Genomic DNA, 18,841 nt, shown 5'->3' on the forward strand with positions numbered 1-18,841 from the left:
GTGCCCCAGTCACTCCCACTATGTGGATATACACAGATCTAATTATCTCCCGAACGACTACAAATACACAAGTTATATTGCTATTGTATTTTATGGCGGAAATAAGGTCCAGGTTGTAAAAAACAGAAGATTCCCTGTAATGTGTTTGATCCACTTTGGCTGATCAGAATGAATAGATCTTTAGCTATAAGTGATTTCTTCTTTTGCTGCACTTCATCCCGTCCTTAGATATTGCCTAGTAATTATCTAGAAGACTGGCTTCTAAATACGAAAAAAACAAAACAAAAAAACAACTCAATTAAAAGACCAAATGCATTTCCAAATCTCAATCCACATTTTTAACTCTAAATTTAAATCATACTACCAAATTTCTTCGTCCATCTTGTAGACTTAATTACAAAATAGAGTATGAACTGTAAAATAATTATTTTAACTTTAGGGGCTTTCAGGGTGAGTCTCGGAAAATGCTGAAAATATGAGCTGGGAGAGTTTGTTTTAGTAGCACCACTGCAAATTGATGAAAAATCCTTTTATTGTACTTGAACTGTGAATTTTTTTTTACAAGACTCCAGCTTCCACTGAGCATGGTCTTAAAATAAACACCGTCAACTGAAGGACAAGAAAAACAAAACGTTTTATAAAGCACACAATTAAAAAAATACCAAGACCAGACATTCTTGAAATGAACAGACTATCTAGATTAGTTTAAAAACATCTTCATCCGCAGCAAAATGTCACCAAGCATCTGTGTTTTTAAAAAGTACGATGTCGGCACGAAACCTGAAGCTCTGAAAGAATAACCTGCAACCAAAATTTATTTAACACGACAGGGGATTCAAAGAGGAGACTTGTGAGGTTAGGTCCATCAACCTAGGTGTCTAATAAACATCTGAATTTATTACACACAGATCTGACTCTGACACACGAGTCAGCTCGTACATACAAGACCTTTGATTTATACAGACAAGGTAGAAGTGAATGGTAGAATAGATGGCAGATCACTAAATCACAAAAAAAAAAAAAAAACTGTTTACATCAAGTATCAATGGTAATTGTGGGCAAAAAAAAAGATTTTTTTTTAAAAATGTACAAAAGGATGGTCACATCCTTGAAGAAATGACCCTTTGAAACGGACAGACATCAGTATCGTCGACCAAAAGCTCCTCCCTGCAGCCCACCGCCCTGCATCAGCTGGTTCTGCCTGTTAAGAGCTCCTGAGAGAGACTGCGACGTCCCCGTGTTCATGTAGCCTCCACGCCTGGTGAAGGAATACACACCATGATCAACTATGCTGTTAAAAATGTATATACCATCAGAGGAGACGTAATCCATAATCTACTGACCCTGCCATTCCTCCACGTGCTATGTGGCTCTGGCCTGGGATAGCACCATCTCTACCTGGAAGTGAAAAGGGAACATCAGACACACAGATTAAGACCACCATACTTTCAGCTCTATTAACATTAATATTAAGAGGGTGGTTTCAAGGTGTATGGCTTACTTTGCCATGTCCTGTCTCCATCGATCTTCCTCCCAGAGTCCCAGTCACGACCACCCTCCCTTAAAAAAACAAAACAAAAAAAAAAGATGAAAATATTGTTCACACTTTTTCCTCCTCGATGAAAAAGAGTTTTGAGTGTTTTTATGACGTGAACTGAAGCCAGCGTGTTACCTGGGATTCATACGCTTGTCGTAGCCTCCGCCCCAGGAGTCTCTTCCGTGTCTGTCTGAGAAGTGCTGCGAGAGAAGACAAGATGAATAAAACTCACATTATGTTTCCATGCAAGTGCAACAAACGTTAGGCTTCAAATATTGATATTTTACTTTCTTTAGGGAGCTGTGCACCACAACAAACATGGGTGCTTATCTATGGTATTCACACACCAATGACTGTTGTCGAAACAAAAAGAAGCTATTTAACTTAAAGGAATAACCGTTTTTTACAACCTGGACCTTATTTCTGGCATAAAATAGGACCGTTTACTCACCCATATAACATTGGTGTCATTTGAAGTCGTTCGGAAGATATTTAGATCCAGCGGAGTGCCGCGTATTTCCATTTAGTGGGAGTGACTGGGGCACCCAAACGCAGCCTTTAAATAACGCATTATCTGCCGTAAAACTCGTTTATTTCACCCATACCAAAGTTATTTGGGTGAGTAAACGATCGTATTTTATGCCAGAAATAAGGTCCAGGTTATAAAAAAACAGTAATTCCCCGTTAAGTGGGTTTACTGTAATGCATTTTAGACTTCTGTGATACTTAAGATTGTGAATTACAGAATCACAGTGACAGCAATGAAAACATCACGTGACAAGTTTTTGTTTTATTTAAAATACATCAGGGGAGGATTCACAACTCTTACCTGGCCATCTCTGTCAGCTCCCATACTACGAGTGTTGTCCCGTCGGTCAATCAATACATCGTCCTGGTAACGCCCCCGATCTCTGTGATCAAAGTCCTGATAACGTTCCTGCCGACCAAAGTCTGAGCGGCTGTATCGGTCATCCATGGCCATGCGTTTCTCAGGCCACTCGTCTTTCCTGACAAGAGCATTAACAATCACAGTTGATATCTACGGTATTCGGAGAAGTACTGCTCTCACAGTCACTGGTAAATTTTTAACAGCAATGTACCTCTGGCTAAGGATCCATCATTATGTCACTGCGCTGCGTTATTGAATACCTGCTGTCCACGTCAAAAGGCCTCTTGAGAGGGCGTCGGTCCTGCTCATAGCGCAACTGCTCCTGCTGCCGTCTCAGCTCCTCACGCTCCCTGAGAATCCTTTCCTGTTCGCGCCGCCTCTCGTACTCTATGCGTAGCCTTTCACGCTCCAGGAACTGACGCTCCATGCGGTCTGCATCCAGGCGCTGCCTCTCAGACTGGCAAATAAATCATATACATAAGCATATAGCATGAACTGATAACAGAACAAAGATGAGTGAATGTGGGAAGAAAAAAATGACAGCGAGGAAGAAAGCTCGTCCTCACTAAAATTACTTCATGCATCGGTACCTCCAGCCAATGTCTCTTTCGCATTAAGTGCTTCCTCTCCTCGCTCTCGCGGAACAGACGGATTCGCTCGCGCTCACGGTCTGGACGGTTGTCACGATCACGGCCACTGAAGGAAAACGAGTGATTAATCTCAACAACTCTTTATTAAGAACTGGTGTATTATTAATGCCCATTGTAGTTGGCATGATCCTTACGTGAATCTGCGTCTCTCGACCTCCCTGATCTCCCTCTCTCGTTGCCTCTGCCTCTCCCTCTCCCTCTGCTCCTTGATCTGGTCAAACGACAGGATGTCTTTCGCCTCTTTGCTGGACGACTTGCGGTCGCGACTCTTTGTGCTCTGCAGAGAAGAAAAGCATTTAGGAAGATAAAATACAAATCCATCTTCGACCAATCTACATGCAATGGCTCTAATCTGGATACTGTCAGGACACTTGGATGTAAACGGCCAATCTGAGTCGACAATATGGCTAAAAAATTAGAGAGACCCCGGTTTCAGGGGGAATATTTACTTACCCTGTCCTTGCTTTTGGCTTTGACGCTGATGACAGGCTCTCCCTTGGACTTGTCCATAACTACAGTCCTCTCATTTCGTCCTGCCGAATGGCAAAAAGTTAAGCATGTAAGAATATGTTTGAGATTTATTAAGCTGGTTGTGTACAAACTGGAAATTATCCCACATTTCTTACCTTTGCCATCTTTTCCTTCTCCTTCAGATTTCTCATCTTTTCCATCAGATCTGTAAAAAAAATGTTTTAAAACGGTGAGACGTCTGAGATCAATATCTAAACATCAATAGTGGAGTTGATAGCTTATCCTCTCTTCATTCACATGAGCGTGAAGGGTTTTTACTCTAACACCAACTATCACAGGGCAGATCTGTGCTAAAAACATACACACACACCAAACCAAGATAACCTGACGGGGCTGTAAGTTTTAGAGAGACTTTAATCAAACATGTAGCAACCTGCAGACTTACTTGGAGTCAGAGGAGTGTCTCCTGTCGCTGCCAGACTTCTTGGTGTCATTCTTGTCTGCTGGCTTCTTCCCTGCAGGCTCGTTTTTTGCCTACAATGTGTAAAACAGAAACACATTTCAAATTTCAAAAGTTAGAAGCTCTCTCGTTGGTGATAGTCTAATCTCATGCATGTTAAAGATTCATTGGTCATCCTGTGAGGAAACAACTGGACTTTGGTCATTGCTGCCAATACTGTATATTATTTCAAACAGCATAATATCTTTATATCTGTTTTATGTGATAAAGCTACTGGACACTAAATTTCGATAAATAAAGTATCTATCCAATCTAATCAAATGACAATTGTTAAAAATAAACTCCATCACCACAAGAAACTACAGAAAACTAATATTTTATCACACATGACTGAACTCACACTTTTGTAACTGTCTGTGTGAAACCTTTAATTACTGCAGGACACATGAATGCACACAAAGCACAAATCTTTTTACAACACTTACCCGCTCCACCGAGATCATCTTGCCGTGCAGCTCAGTCCTGTGAAGGTGGCTGACACACTTGGTGGCCTCCTCTATGTTCGACATGGTGACGAAGCCATAGCAGCGAGCCCCGGGGCTCTTGGCGTTGGTCACCACCTTAGCTCCGACAACCTGCAGGGAACGCGAAATCGTGTAAAACCATACATTATTACTTTTTATATGAAACTGGCGGGGCAAAAATAACACGCGACATTGGCGAGAGACTGTTTTCCACACACGTACCTTGCCATATTTGCTGAAAAGGGCCTTCAGATCAGTCGCTCTGGTAGTGGAGGAGAGACCACTGACCCACAGATTCCTGCTAGTGCTTGCTGCAGCACCTCCAGTGGCTGCACACATGTTTCGTAACACGTTAATGAGCATATATGCAGCGAAACTGAGACCACAGCCGGAAAACAAATCACTTTGTTCACTCACCCTTTTCATCTTTTGACTCTGTCTTGTCATCTTTTTCCTCAGGGCTAGAGACAAAGAAAAAAAACACCCTAAATACACAACAGTAAGGGACATCTGCGATCTCATGGCACACACGTTTTGCTTGTTGTTTGGTATAACACATTACTTACAGCGATCAACCCATCATGTACCGTAGTGCAGTGATTTAACGGTGAATAAACGGAACAATGCCTTCTGACAATCCCAGTACATTACTCATTAATGGATAATAAAGTGGGATACGTGAGTGCAAGGAATGACAAATGAAAACAGACAAATGCACAGATCGATTTTACCTCCAAAAGAGCATCCAAATTTTGCTAGCACAAAGGGGGCCAATGCAACAGAGATAACCATTTTGGTTTCTAGTATACAGAAAGCAACAAACCTCTTTTTCTGATCATCGCCCTCTACAGAAGAGGACTCTTTCACTGTGGAGGCTGAATCGGCAGCAGCTTCCTCTTCTGTCTTCTTATCCTCCTCCCCCTTCTTAGACCCCATTTCTGAATCAACAGTTTCACCCGTGCCGCCTTGTTCGCTTACACTAACAGCCTGCGAGCTTTTGTTTTCAGAGTCAAATGTCTCTTCTGGGACATTCTGCGTGTCCCCAACCTCTTTGGCATCAGTCTCCACAACATCCCTGTCGGTGTCCGTATCTCCAAGGGCGGCCTTGTTGGACATATTGTTTTCCCCTCCGGCGGTGGCACCTTGCTCGTCTTCAGGGCTCGTCTCGTGGCGGTCTTCGTTAAGTGGCTCAGATAAACAAGACCCGGCTACTTTGTCATTTTCTACGGATTTAACAGGAATAGAATGGCACAGAGTTTAATCACTTCTGAAACACATCAATGGTTAACGAGGAACTGGCAAGGCCTGGATTAGGAACGTCATGAACCACTGGCCTGTGCTTTTAGAATTATGTATTACAGCGATGAACTAGACCCTAGCGAGAGACTGGAAGAGAGTCCAAAGGCTGGAGGACAACCAAGCAACTAATGGGGCTGAAACTGTGGCTCGCCATCGAGCTGAACCACTTCACTCTGTTCACCTGATCCAAAGCAGACAAAGAGTTCAGTGCTGAAGAGTGCCACAAGACCAGCAGTGTAGCAGCAAAGGCTCGCTGCAGTCCATCTTCTTTTAGCCTTCACGTTTACAGTGTCCATTTATATCGACCGGATCGTCAGCTCAAGTCCAGCAGTTTCATGTCCAGCTGATTTCTGAGTCAGTGTCTTTAAAAAGTTGTAACAGACGATAATTCTTGAGGTATCTTCGTTGTCTTGATCTTCATGTGGCGAACCTAGAAACACTGCAATCACCTGCAACAGCTCAAACCAAACCTCCCTTACTTTTAAATGCAATTGCTGTCAGTGTGCATCAAATTGTTAACCACAGCTGTTTCAGCAGACGGTAACTTGACCAATATTTACATATGAACAACTATTAATTGTGGTTAAGCAACCTTCAACACAAAGCCAGCAATTCCCTTTGGTCTTCCAGTCTCCCCTCCTAGTTGAAACTAAACTGGATTAAGTGTTTGCATTTCCAAGCTCAACACTGCTAACGGAGTTCGATAAGCCGTTTTCTACAGTACCTGTTTCTTCTTTCACATCACCCACATCTGGATCCTGAGCCTTGAACAAAGAAAATTGGATTTTTATGAAAATGTTTGAGCAACGTACTTTTAGCATTGATTACAAAACTTTACGTACATCAAAAATATTTATGAGTGAACCTACCGTACACGCCACATCTTCATCCTTATCCAACCTCTCAGACTCGTCCATCTGTTGGGATAAATACAAACAGACATAACATTAAATCTTGATATGTAAACAGAGAGGATCTTCTTAAAAGTTCGTATCAACTTTGTCTCACCTCTGGACCTCTTGTGCGATCTTCTGAGTCAAAGGCCCTGCAGTCGTCCTCTTCGTTTAACAATGCATCGTCCTCTTCGTTTAACAATGCATCGTCCTCGGCGTAAAAGTTCTCCGCGTCGTTCTCGTAGTGCTCAACCGGAACCCCGTTGTCATTCTCCGTGTCGTCCAGGACGTTCATCTCGAGGATGTCCATCTCCTGCATGTTCTCATGCTCGTCCTGCATGTCGTCATGATCGTCCTGCAGATCCTCCTGGAGGCAGAGAGCAAGGGCGTCAAGAGGAGCTGTGCAAAAGCTTTGCGTTGCGGCAGCGGTGCATTTTTTTCAACAAACTCACCTGTCCTTCTTGGGAATCTTCCTCCATAGTGTTGTCCTCTGGTCCATCATTCTCCTGCTTGGAATCTACAGAAAACACGCTTTAGTTTAGACCAAGTATTCATTTGAGACGAGTATCACAAATAATCCACTGCAATGGATTCTGGTATTCAGCATTGGTTTAACATAACAGAGAGCTGTTGATTTAACTGTGTATTTTTCTTTTTAATTTTTCAGGTTGTGGTTTGTAGTACTATTGAATTATACTGGGTTGTACTGACACGTGTTTTCATTATTTTGACAATCCAGTAGAGGGTGACAATTTTTCGTGATAGGGACGGGTTAGAGCAAATAATCAACGGGAGCGGGACGGAGATTAAATTAAAAAAAATGACGCATGTATAGTCTAAGTGTAGCCTAAATTTCCGAGGCAACCTCAGTGATTTGACCGCGATTAACCAAACATACTACAGGGGGGCAAGTTGGGCAACAGAGTCTGATAACTTAGACAACAACATAGGGAGCGGGACCGGATTTGGGAGTCTTTCTCTCGGGATTTGGAGGGACAGGACTGACAGGGGGGCAGTCGCGTGATCGGGATATGATGGGAGTATTTTTGTGGGCTCGGGATGGGATGGGAGCGACAATTGATTCCCGTGCCACCCTCCACAATCCAGGGCTACACAACAAAAACACTTGTTTAATTCAACCCAGTTTAACAGCACCACAAGCTACATCCTCTGAGTCGTACAGCCGAGTTACCATCTTTGTTACGCTCATTCAACATAAACTGAACATCATGAGCGAGGATTTAGAGCAAAAGTTAGCATTTTTTCCTTAAACAAAAGTAGAATAGCTAATGTTTGACATGCAGCTGTTAACTACCAACCATCTAAACTCATATTTTAATCCCTCTTGCTCAGAAAAACCTTTAAACATAGGACTTTTTTTTGTTTTGTTTTATTGCAAGTGGACAATGAACACATTATTATCTGAAACATATTACTCAGGAAACCCATAATCACCAGAGGGATATTGACCACTCTCAAAGTAGCACGTCCAAAATGTTATGTCTTAACGTCTCCAACCAGTTTGAACGTTAACATGCTATGGTGACACTAGGTGACAGTCTTTTGAGGATAAAACATGTCCTTCTGTTTTATAAACACTTTAAATTTAAAAGCCACATCAGAATAAAACGCAACAAACCCCGTGTCTACAGTTTGGGGTTACCTGGTGTCAAATCCCATGCAAAGCTCACCTTTGGCAGCTCGTTTAGCTGTAGCATTAGCCTTTTTAGGGGTAGACTCCGAGGCGACAACAATCTCGTCTGGATTTCCACCCTCGTCCTCGATTGCCTGTTTGAAGAGAGACGAACATAACTACGCACACTTCCACTGTACAACTCAACAGCAGTTTAAAACAAACTCTGGGTCAATTATGTAAAAGCTGTAAACGATATCGCTATGCTAGCTGTGGGGTTAGCACAGGTCAATTCAGATCAACGGGCCTCGTTAGCTTAGCATAGTTAGCTTCGGCGGTTAGACTGAAATTATGCATTCGCAAAACTAGGACTTCAGGCATCTGTGAGGCCAAGATTAGCTTCATACTCCGGAACATTCAATGCACAAGCGATTTACAAGACAAGCAGACAGGGACCTTTTTCAGACGCTCCGACAGCACGCTCTTAACGCCCGTGGTGTCCAGGTTTCGTTTCTTCAGCTCGGCCTTCAGATCGATGACTCTCAGCTCCGACAGTTTGCGAACCTCTGCGCCCTCCGGAACTTCCAGGTCTGCTGATGGGTCAGCCATCGCTTTAGTCCGCAAATACACCCCTTCAGCGTGAAACAGTCCCTTTCAGATCTTTATTTACTGATGCTGCACCACGGATGGAAGCAACAAGGCTTGCAAAACGACTACAAAATGGCGGACGACGTGAGGCAAGTTGACGTCACCGCGCAAGCGCAGTCCGGTGACAGTGCAGAGACCCGCATAGGAGAGAGCTGCATTATTTATAAGCGCTGATAAAACACATTGAAAAGACACATTCAAATGTTTTCTAGTTGTATTAAAAATTATTTAAAAAAAATCTGACAGCACACATTACAAAAAAACAACAAAAACATACATGTTACATTTTTTTTTTTTACCTCTTTGTTAATCTGCAGTGTGATTACTTTTCAGTGCAGTTAATATTACAGATTCTTACAAACCCAAATGCATAGTTAAGATAAATATAACAGCTAGATTAACTTTATGCAATGAACTGGGCTCTGGGCCAGCATCACAGAAATGGTTCTGACACTTTCATGATTACATGCTCTCTTATTTGCTCATTTATCAGAGTGAATCGTGGGCTCCATGTCCATGCTGCTCAGTAAGAACTGAAATTGTGCATGTCACTAAACTTGTACTGTGTGTCATTTACTCGGCTGTGGGGCAAGCTTTTGCTGGCAACAAGAGGCTGAGGGGTGTCAAAAAACTCCAGGCTGTCAGTCTCCTCTGGCACATTGGCGCTCCTGGTTTCCACCGTCGAAGAGTCGACGGTGGAAAATGCGCCGCCAGTTTGTCCGTAGTAAGGCCAGGTACTTGAGGCCGAACCCACGGATGTGCATCCCTCAGCAAACGAGGAGCACCCCGGAACGTTGAAGGAGTCGAGACTGAAGGATGACGAGGAGGCAGAGCAGGCTCGAGACGACCGCGGTTCATGGAGATTGAGTTTGGAGACCAGTGGCTTGCCGACGCTCACTTCTTTCCTCTCTTGTATTTCGTCATCCATGTTGGAATAGGTGTAATGAAGACAGACGGTGAAAGTGAGCTCGCTCTGTAAAGACAGTGAAGAGTGGGATGCATTTTTAAGCTTGTCCGTAACAGCCAATAAAATACTTTTATATAAGTAAAATATCAACATAAACTTTAAATTAATCTAAATGGTGCTTTCAGCCTTTTCCTGACTCTACCACCAGTCAACTGTTTCCAGATGGCACATGTCACTTCTAGCTTCTCAGAGAACATAAATAAAACTTATTTCTTAATCCAATGTCTATTCTCTGACCCTGAGTCTCTGCAGGCTGCGGATGCGTGTGTAAAGACTGGGTTCCTCCGGTGAAGGAAGAGTGTCCTGGATCAATAACAAACTGCCGGCTTCAAGCAGCGTCTCCTGATTGCTCTTCTTCAGATCAATGTCCACATCCTGCCAAAGGAGCGCGAAGACAGCATAAATCCCAGCAACATTTTGAATTCAGTTATTATTGTGTGTGTGTTAGCGATGAGGCTCCACAATAGCAAAACATATATGTAATATGTAAATAGTGGGTAACACACCGCAGGGAAATCAGTAAGCTGAGCAGAACAGGAGACGATTTCTTTGGGTTTGTCTAGTATGCGACTGTAGATGACCATGATGTTGGAGAATTCAGCAGCAAACCCAAGCTGAACCTTGACTCCGCAGTCAAACTGGAGGTAATGGCTCACAGGTAGGACTATGAAGGAAAACATCTGAATTAGGTTGAATTAAGATGAAAATGTTTTGTCATTTGCACCAACGCCAAACAAAGTAATACCGTGAGCAACCGCCCACTGCAGGTTTCGAGCTGAGTAGGAAGCAGAGCAGTCTGCGGTCTGTATCCGATCAGTGAGAGAGCGTCGTTCGGACAGGTTGCTGCGGAGCTCCAGAGCCTGCCTGCCTCGTGTGATCTGACAACGACCCATGTCTGGGAAGAATAAAGAGTCTTTAGTATACAGTATGCAGTAACCAGCTGTTAACGAGCTGCACATCTGGCTAGAACCTAAGGCCCTGTCTTCTGTGATTCACTCACAAGTGGATGACTTTAGGTATCGGTGTGGATGCACTCATGATGCACTGAGGATTTATTAAGATCCAGCTGCTGAGACCACATTTGGAAGGGGGTTGAGCTGCATGTGACCACATTCTTATAGCAGTGTGAACACGCAATGTGTCCTGGCCACACTGACAAACCACCTACTCAACTTACTCAACTTAATTAAATATTTGAACAGGACCTGAGTCTTTTGCCCTTTTTTAAATAGTCTTTTGCGTGTTAACAAATTTTACTCGGTGTCCAATTTCCCCCCTCCCAAAGCAGAAGTATCTGGGGTGTATTAAACTTGTAAACACTGGTTGAACACTGGTAGAAGAAACTTTTCGCTGCAAGGTAAACAAGGCTGAATTGATCCTGAGGATGGCTTTGTACTGCCTAGGTGTGTCAGCAACCCCTGTCAACGGGCTAGCGTTCAGAATAGAAAACCACACATTACAATTAGGTTAAGGTGTGCTGATGCATGTCAGAGCAAGTTAGTCTTAAAATTTGTGTCAAAAGATTAGCAGATAATGAGGAGACCATCATGTATCATGTGCTCTACCTTCAGCAACTTTGTCCAGCATGACGGTGACCTTCTCGTCCACACAAACTCGCCGTTTGAGAAAGTTTATGAAGATGCCATTTGATACATCTTCCCTCTTCACCTCATATGCTTCAGCGTCAACGCATCTAAACACAGCAAGTTAGGTGTGAGTGACACACTGTAGCCTAAATTAGGAAGATTCTTCTATAATTGACATTCATAACACGGGAGTTTAAAGGAGAACTACTGTTTTTTACAACCTGGACCTTATTTCTGGCATAAAATACGATTGTTTACTCAGCCATATAACTTTGGTGTCATTTGGAGTCGATCGGACGATATTTAGATCCGCGTATATCCATATAGTGGGAGTGACTGGGGCACCGAAACGTAGCCTCTAAATAACACATTATCTGCCGCAAAATTCGTTCATTTCACCAATATTTGGTTATGATACTCTCGTGCTATTCCCTGTTGAGTCCAGAGTTACCTGTTATCATCATCTGGGGTCTGTAGATTGACCTACTAACCTCTGACCTGGATGATGTCATCTCTGAGTGCCACGCGCACGCCGCACGGCTTATTTACCTGTAAGTTGCTACTGCTAGTTTTTTGCAACATGGCTGAATATTTTTCCGATTCTGAGGTTGTGGACGACGACTTTGTTTATGATGGATGTATGCGGATGAGGAGCTCGTTGAAAGGAGGATGCAGAGGCAGAGAGAGGAACAGCTGGCCAAAGAACAACAAACCGCTGCAGATAACAGGTAACTCCAAACTCAACGAGGAATAGCTCTAGCGTATCATAACTAAATATTGGTGAAACGAACGAGTTTCGTGGCAGATAATGCGTTATTTAGAGGCTGCGTTTCGGTGCCCCAGTCACTCCCACTATATGGATATACGCGGATCTAAATATCGTCCGAACGACTCCAAATGACACCAAAGTTATATGGCTGAGTAAACAATCGTATTTTATGCCAGAAATAAGGTCCAGGTTGTAAAAAACAGTAGTTCCCCTTTAAAGCAAAAAAAAAAAAAAAAAACACAGTGTGAATCATAAAACTGCTGAAAATGTTGAGGATCTACAACTTACGTGGCATAACCAAACACTATATTTGCCGTCACCTTCAGCAATCCAGGTTGTACAATGATATCATCATTTAGATTCCTAAGGGAAGAAAAAAAAAAAGGGGGAAGCACAAAATGCAGAACGAATGACCTAAACTCAACAACGCTGATTTCAGTGTAACGTCCATACCTTTTCCGGCACATGTCCAGGAGGAATACATTGAGACCAGTCTTTTTCTCCTGCATCCTAGTAAGTATATTCTGAACACACACGCAGTGCTCGGATGTGTAGGACAATGGCGCGTCAATGGGAACCATGAAACTGTTGCCATAGTTCTCATAGCCATGACCAGCAAAATATAGCAGCCCTGCAGAAGCAAAGACAAAGAGGTGCTGACAAATCTGACTGGGCCATTACATTAAAACCAAAATGTGGCATGGATACTCTGTAGGATACTTAATGTTTGTAGCTTATTTTATTCTTTTTTTTAGTGTTATATTTTTTGTAGAGGAAGAATAGCTTGTAGGGTGGTCAATAAAACGATACAGACATATACAGCTTGCTATAATATAAAATTATGAATATGTAATAAAGATCAGTGGTTGACAAAAGACCAACCATAGACTCCCTCGTCAAGTAGCAACAGGAATTCAGTGACTGCACTGTGCATCTCCTGCCAGTTGAGGTCCAGCAGGGAAACCACCTTGAAGTCCATTTGCCGAAGAAGGTTGGCCAACTCATGGACGTCGGCAATGGGAGCCGACAGCTGAGTATGGTAGAGGTAGTTCATGTTGCCAATCAGGAGAGCAACTTTGTCTGTGGCTGCAGATAGGAAGATTAGGAAAGACGCTCTAATGTGAAATAATACGGTAATAATGCAAATACTGTATTGTGTCTATTTCCTTGCATGAAGCTCACCATAGAAATCTTTGGCTGATGGGGGCGGACCGGCCATCTGTTGCAGCGGGTGCATCCCTGATCTATAGGTTGGCCTCCGGACTTCCCGTGAATCTGGCAACACCAACATTGAAGGATTACATAAAAAATGTGTCATTTTTATTTCAGTAGAGATTGGCAACCACACATACAGTACATAAGTGTTGTACATGAACGGCGTTTTATGACAGCTGTCAGTTGAAAAAGAAGCTGCCTCCAGCACCGCAGAAGCAGCTGATCTACACAAAACATTTGAGTTATTTCCTAGTATATACAGTCAATGGTTATTCAAAAAAGCAGTACAGATGCTGGTGGAAAAATATCACTGGCTGGGGATGGATGGGCAGGTCGGTCAGAGATTCTATCGAACAAGAATAGCTTGAAGCCATAAATAAATGAACGTGAACTGTTCATTTTGGAGTCTATGAACTTTAGAATTAAAAAATGTGAACTATGAACTTGAACTAGCTCACCTTCATCTGTGTGAACTGAACTTTGAACTAGTTCTTGTTTAGTGTGAAGTGGCACAACACTGCCGTACAAATTGATGCTTTCACTTTGACACACGACCTACCAATGCCACCCTCAGATTAGCTGAAGAAGAAAACCTGCGCAATACTCTTTCACTAATGTGCATGTAAAATCAGGAATTAACAAGTAAAAATAGAGGAACCACAACGCTGCTGTGGTTCCTCTTTTGCACTGCTAAATAGTAAACCAGAAGTTAAAGAATACCTAGACCACGATCAAGTTCTACCCAGGAGGCTTCCGTGATGGAACTGGGGCCTGCATAAAAGTGTGAAAAAGGAAATATAAACATGCAGTGTCAGATTTACAGTAATGTTGTACTACATAACAGTTACCTGACATTGTTGTTAGCACTTTAACATTGTTACTGCCAGGATGTTCTTCTGCTCTGTGGGCCTAATTTGATTGTAGGTCTAATCGTCATATCTCATGACTGACTGTAGGTTTGTCAGGGTTTCTCAGTCGGACAGGGCCTCTAAATGTGTTTTGCCTGCGATCTTGGCCCAAGGGATTGTAACATCTAATCCTGTGTATTAAAGAATTCTCATATCTTTGTCTATATTCTAACATGTTCTTCTTTCTTTATAGACAAATATAATATCAATGGGTCTCACCAATATAGACTGTGGCAGTGTCGCTCCACACCTCATGATACAAATTGAACACCTTGCATCTGTACTCTCCTCTGTGTGCTGTGGTCACACACGGGATCTACAGGGTACACAAGAACACAGAACATCATCATAAATCATACTGATATTTAGACCATAAACGAGAATTATTAAGGAACTGCAAATCTGATTTAAAAGTCCTGACATTTGAATGGGTTTATCCTGAGGTACTTATGGTAATGCAATGATTCACAAAAACTTAAAGGAGCTGCATGCATGGTTTCGTAGCACAGTGGTGAGACTGTAGATTGGGACCAAACTAAACGGGACGATGACGTTCAAATGTTTTGGTCAACTTTGATCATCTTTACACAATTTTTTATTTACCGGTCTACAGTCGAAAATTTAAACTGCTCGGAGACTGACAAAGTGACCGAGTCCCCCTTTGAATCTAAATTAAACCTGCTTATTTGCTTTTAACATTTCAGATTTGTTCCTGATGCCGTTTTCCCCGGGGTTTTATGTTTATTGTCTTGATTGTAATGCTTTTTCCTCTGTTCTCTGCTTTAATCCAAGATTGTTTTCAACACTATAGATAAGCGTTAGAGGTATTTGCGAATGCACTTACTTTGAGCGAACACGTCTTGTGTTGTGGCATGGGCACTGAGTTGTGGAACCATTCATACTGGGCGGGGGGGTTGGCGTCTGCACTGCACTGGAGGACCAGAGTGTCACCCTCAGACGCCGTCTGAGACTGAGGCTGACGGATGATCTTCAGCCCACTCACCGAGCCTGGAAACAGAGTGCTGCTGCAGCCTGAGGTGAAAAAATTTACCAAGACATTAACATCACGTGACACTGGATTAAACAAAAACTAGGGAATAGAAGGAGGAAGGATACCTGGACTAGAGCCTGTAGAGTGAGTCAAGCGAACATGAGCCCATTGGGAGAAGATGCAGTTTTCTCCGTGGTTGATCCTGCAGATATAGTGACCCTGGTGGGCTGGACCTAAAGGACACAGAACCAACTCTGGCGATCTGCCTGCCTCATCCAAAATCTAAAACAAGAAAATAATCAGTAGATTACCTCGCAGCCATCAGTAAGTAACAGTGACAGATTTAAACAAAAAGTAATGTAAGTACAGAACGCCCTCAGGGTTTAACCTGAAATATTATAGTCCCTTTTCATAATCACATAATCATAAGATGTTGAAATGACCTCTTCTTTGCCTCTGAACCACTGGTAGCTGAGTCCAGGCGGACCAGAGGCTCTGCAGGTCAGCACCACCCTGCTCCCTAACGTGGCCTGCTGGGACTGCGGCTGCATTTTGATCTGGATCCGCTCGGTTACTACCAAACAAACAAACACAATCACACACACACAATGAAATGGGTATATGAGTTTGGAAAGAAGTTTGTGGTGATGTTACACTGTTAAAATGTACATCCTCCTAAATGAAAACACAGTTGAATCAACAGCTCTCTCTGTTATTTTAACCAAAGGTTGATTACCATAATCTTCATGAAGCTAAGATTTAGAGGGAGACTATATTAGAACGCATTCCTTTCCGCTACACTAATCCACTTAAAGTCCCAATGAAATCAAATGAGATGTTCAATTGTTTTTAAAACATTGAAAAAAAAGTGACGGTATTTTAATGCGAAAATGATCTTAAAATGTTGATGACTCATGGGAGGATACTAATGTTGCTTCCAGTGAAACGCCTTCTTGAATTTTCCTGCCCCTTTTCTCTGCCAGTTTCGGCAGTGCGGTCTATTTGAACAGGAATAGACAGATTTCAGCTGGATTCCCAGCTCAAGTCAGATAAACCTCACCAACCTACAAATTGCAAACCCTGTCCTTGGTTTTCTGATTGGTTGCACTGGAATGATGTTTCTCAGAAGTGACATCTTGAATCTTTTGTGTTAAACGGAATGCAGCAGCGGCTGAAACATGTGTAGACTGCGTCTGCACAGGCCACGGTCTTTCCAAAAATACACTACTGAAACCTGTTTTGTGAACATTAGCGCTTATATACTCAGCAGATCCATTCCCTTTTTCATTCAGAGTATGAAAAGGGGACCAGGAAATGTTCATAAAATGTGACGTTTCCATTGAGACACATTCAGCTACATCCATGGGCTTAGATTGTGAAGTCTCAAATAGCTATTGCCATTCATAGCAGCGGTAAACCCTGCAGAGACAGACAAATCTTACCTCATGCAGCCTTCTCAGTTTCTATGGTTATAGAGTTATTTCCTGAAAATACATATTTGATACATTTGCACGAAGGTGACACCCAAGTCCCTTGTTATTTACGTGTGGTGGTGAGGAATTGCAGAGCTTCCTGGTGGTCAATCTTCCTCAGGCAGTGGAGAAGAAACTCCAGGGAGCAGGAGCGATCAGCTAGCCGAGCCAGGAGGGTGCGTCCCGGGCTGCCTGCGGCGCTCAGCACCTGGAGCGAGCAGCTGGTCAGGTCCTTTTCACTGCAGGCATCAATAGGCTGGAGTTAGAGTGTGTGAGGACAGTTGACAGAACAAGGTGTTGGCTTTACCTGCAGGAATGTTCAGTATTATAAAGGATCAAACCTGTTTAATACTCGTGCAAGACTTCAAACATCCTATTCTGTTGGTGTATGTGTGGAAAAAAGTTTTGGAAACAGCTTGAATTTACTTGATTAAAGTGCAGAGCTCACGTGACGCCTTCAATGTCTCACCTGCAGCGGAAATTCGGATGCTCGGACGTCGCGCTGGCCAACTGCCTCCATCCGCAGGTGGAGTTGTCCAACATCTTTGACAGTCTGATTAAGACGTCTTCACCGAGAGTAGCGACGCTCACTTTCAACTCCTCCATCTTCGTATTTGTAACCAAGAACAAATCGGGAGGTCCCCTGGGTAGATCAAGTGAAACTTTACGCCAAAAACTGGCAGGAGACTCCACCACCACGCAGCACTGAGTCAGTAGCCTAAATGATTTTCCCCAGCGTGTGACTGACTGACTGACAGCGGCGACCTACAACAGATGTTTGATTGCTGAATGAATGGCACACGGTTTCGCCTGCTGGGCTGGCTGGTCGACCACTGAACCACAGGTTGTAAACGCAGCCTCGCGTTTAGTTTTTATGAAAATGCGCAGTGGGAAAATAAAAAAAATAAAAAATCCGCCTGCAACTGTACACAGACACGCACAGCAGAGGACACTTAACCCTGCCGAACAAAAGAAGTCACCCAACAGCGAAAACAGAAAATGAAACAATCCCTTGATTTGAGACCAAAACTAAACATCACGACGTCGATTGATAGCTGCGCTTCCACTTGTCGCTTCCGCCATCAACGTGAATAATTTACTACAAAGAAAAAACAAAGTTGGACTTACCGAGTTTATACAAAGTGCGAGCCGGTGATCAAATCTCAGCTATACCGGAGAAAGAGGAACGAGTGCCTTTTACTTTTAAGAGATGCTTTTTTTTTTTTTTTTTTTTTACCCAATCATTCTTCCAATCTTACATGATTTTGTCCCCACCTGATTTTCTTCACATTTCGGTTCCTCATTTTTCTTTTGGCATCCCCAGTACGCACTATCATTTGCATAAAGCGTTGTCGTGGCAACATGATTCACTGCTGAAAACTAAATGTAAAGATAAACCGATCCGCCACAACATTAAAACCACTGACAGGTGAAGTAGATGACATTGACCATCTTCTGAATGTTGCTGCTGGGAAACGTTTGGACCTGGCATTCATGTGGATGTTACTTAGACATGTACCACCCACCTAGACCAGACCAGGTACCCCCACCCCATAGCAATGACACTCCTTGATGGCAGCAGCCATCCCCAGCAGGATGCAGCCTGACACAGACCCCCACAAAAACAGTTTAGGAACAACTTAAAAAACAGCACAAGGTGTTGACCTGGCCTCCAAATTCACTAGATCCCAAACTGATCAGGTATCTGTGGGATGATCCACAGAGGCCCCTCCCTTCAACCCATAGGACCCAAAGGCCCCCACTAACAACATCTTTTTACCAGACACCACAGGACACCCTCAGAAGACCCATGTCCATTCTCTGATGAGTCACAACTGTTTTGGAGGCACAAGGGAGACCTACACAATATTAGGAAGGTGGCCATAATGTTATGACTGATCGGTGCACCAATTGGAAGGCTAAAAAAAG

General features: G+C 43.1%; 2 protein-coding genes across 5 annotated transcripts; both read right to left on the reverse strand.

Annotated features, from left to right (window-relative positions):
* Positions 1–861: 861 nt before the first annotated feature.
* On the reverse strand, positions 862–9,087 carry safb (scaffold attachment factor B). Of its 2 annotated transcripts, none has more exons than XM_084547563.1 (21): positions 8,813–9,087; positions 8,415–8,511; positions 7,176–7,240; positions 6,839–7,090; positions 6,700–6,747; positions 6,555–6,594; positions 5,355–5,754; positions 4,949–4,992; positions 4,754–4,860; positions 4,493–4,642; positions 3,993–4,081; positions 3,703–3,752; positions 3,530–3,609; positions 3,211–3,353; positions 3,017–3,122; positions 2,687–2,883; positions 2,367–2,544; positions 1,673–1,737; positions 1,502–1,560; positions 1,344–1,398; positions 862–1,258 (listed from the first exon to the last, which is right to left on the reverse strand). In XM_084547563.1, the coding sequence occupies exons 1-21, from the start codon at positions 8,963–8,965 to the stop codon at positions 1,141–1,143; spliced, it is 2,496 nt and encodes an 831-aa protein (XP_084403689.1). In that variant the 5' UTR covers positions 8,966–9,087; the 3' UTR covers positions 862–1,140. The 2 variants fall into 2 exon arrangements, with proteins under 2 accessions (XP_084403689.1, XP_084403688.1); XM_084547562.1 differs by having other exon boundaries at positions 3,002–3,122.
* A 440-nt stretch (positions 9,088–9,527) lies between these two features.
* malt2 (MALT paracaspase 2) lies at positions 9,528–18,147 on the reverse strand (the record flags this gene model as incomplete). 3 transcript variants are annotated; one of them, XM_084547561.1, is made up of 17 exons in its annotated part: positions 18,041–18,147; positions 17,382–17,555; positions 16,985–17,151; positions 15,884–16,014; positions 15,566–15,722; positions 15,294–15,481; positions 14,669–14,765; positions 14,262–14,312; positions 13,509–13,601; positions 13,209–13,412; positions 12,780–12,957; positions 12,615–12,689; positions 11,537–11,664; positions 10,717–10,866; positions 10,478–10,635; positions 10,209–10,346; positions 9,528–9,977 (listed from the first exon to the last, which is right to left on the reverse strand). In XM_084547561.1, the coding sequence occupies exons 2-17, from the start codon at positions 17,516–17,518 to the stop codon at positions 9,528–9,530; spliced, it is 2,502 nt and encodes an 833-aa protein (XP_084403687.1). In that variant the 5' UTR covers positions 17,519–17,555; positions 18,041–18,147. The 3 variants fall into 3 exon arrangements, with proteins under 3 accessions (XP_084403687.1, XP_084403685.1, XP_084403686.1); XM_084547559.1 differs by having other exon boundaries at positions 12,615–12,957; XM_084547560.1 differs by lacking the exon at positions 18,041–18,147 and having other exon boundaries at positions 12,615–12,957; positions 17,382–18,033.
* Positions 18,148–18,841: the final 694 nt, after the last annotated feature.

Source organism: Chelon labrosus (genome assembly GCF_963514085.1).
Source record: "Chelon labrosus genome assembly, chromosome: 7".
Lineage (NCBI taxonomy): Eukaryota > Metazoa > Chordata > Actinopteri > Mugiliformes > Mugilidae > Chelon > Chelon labrosus.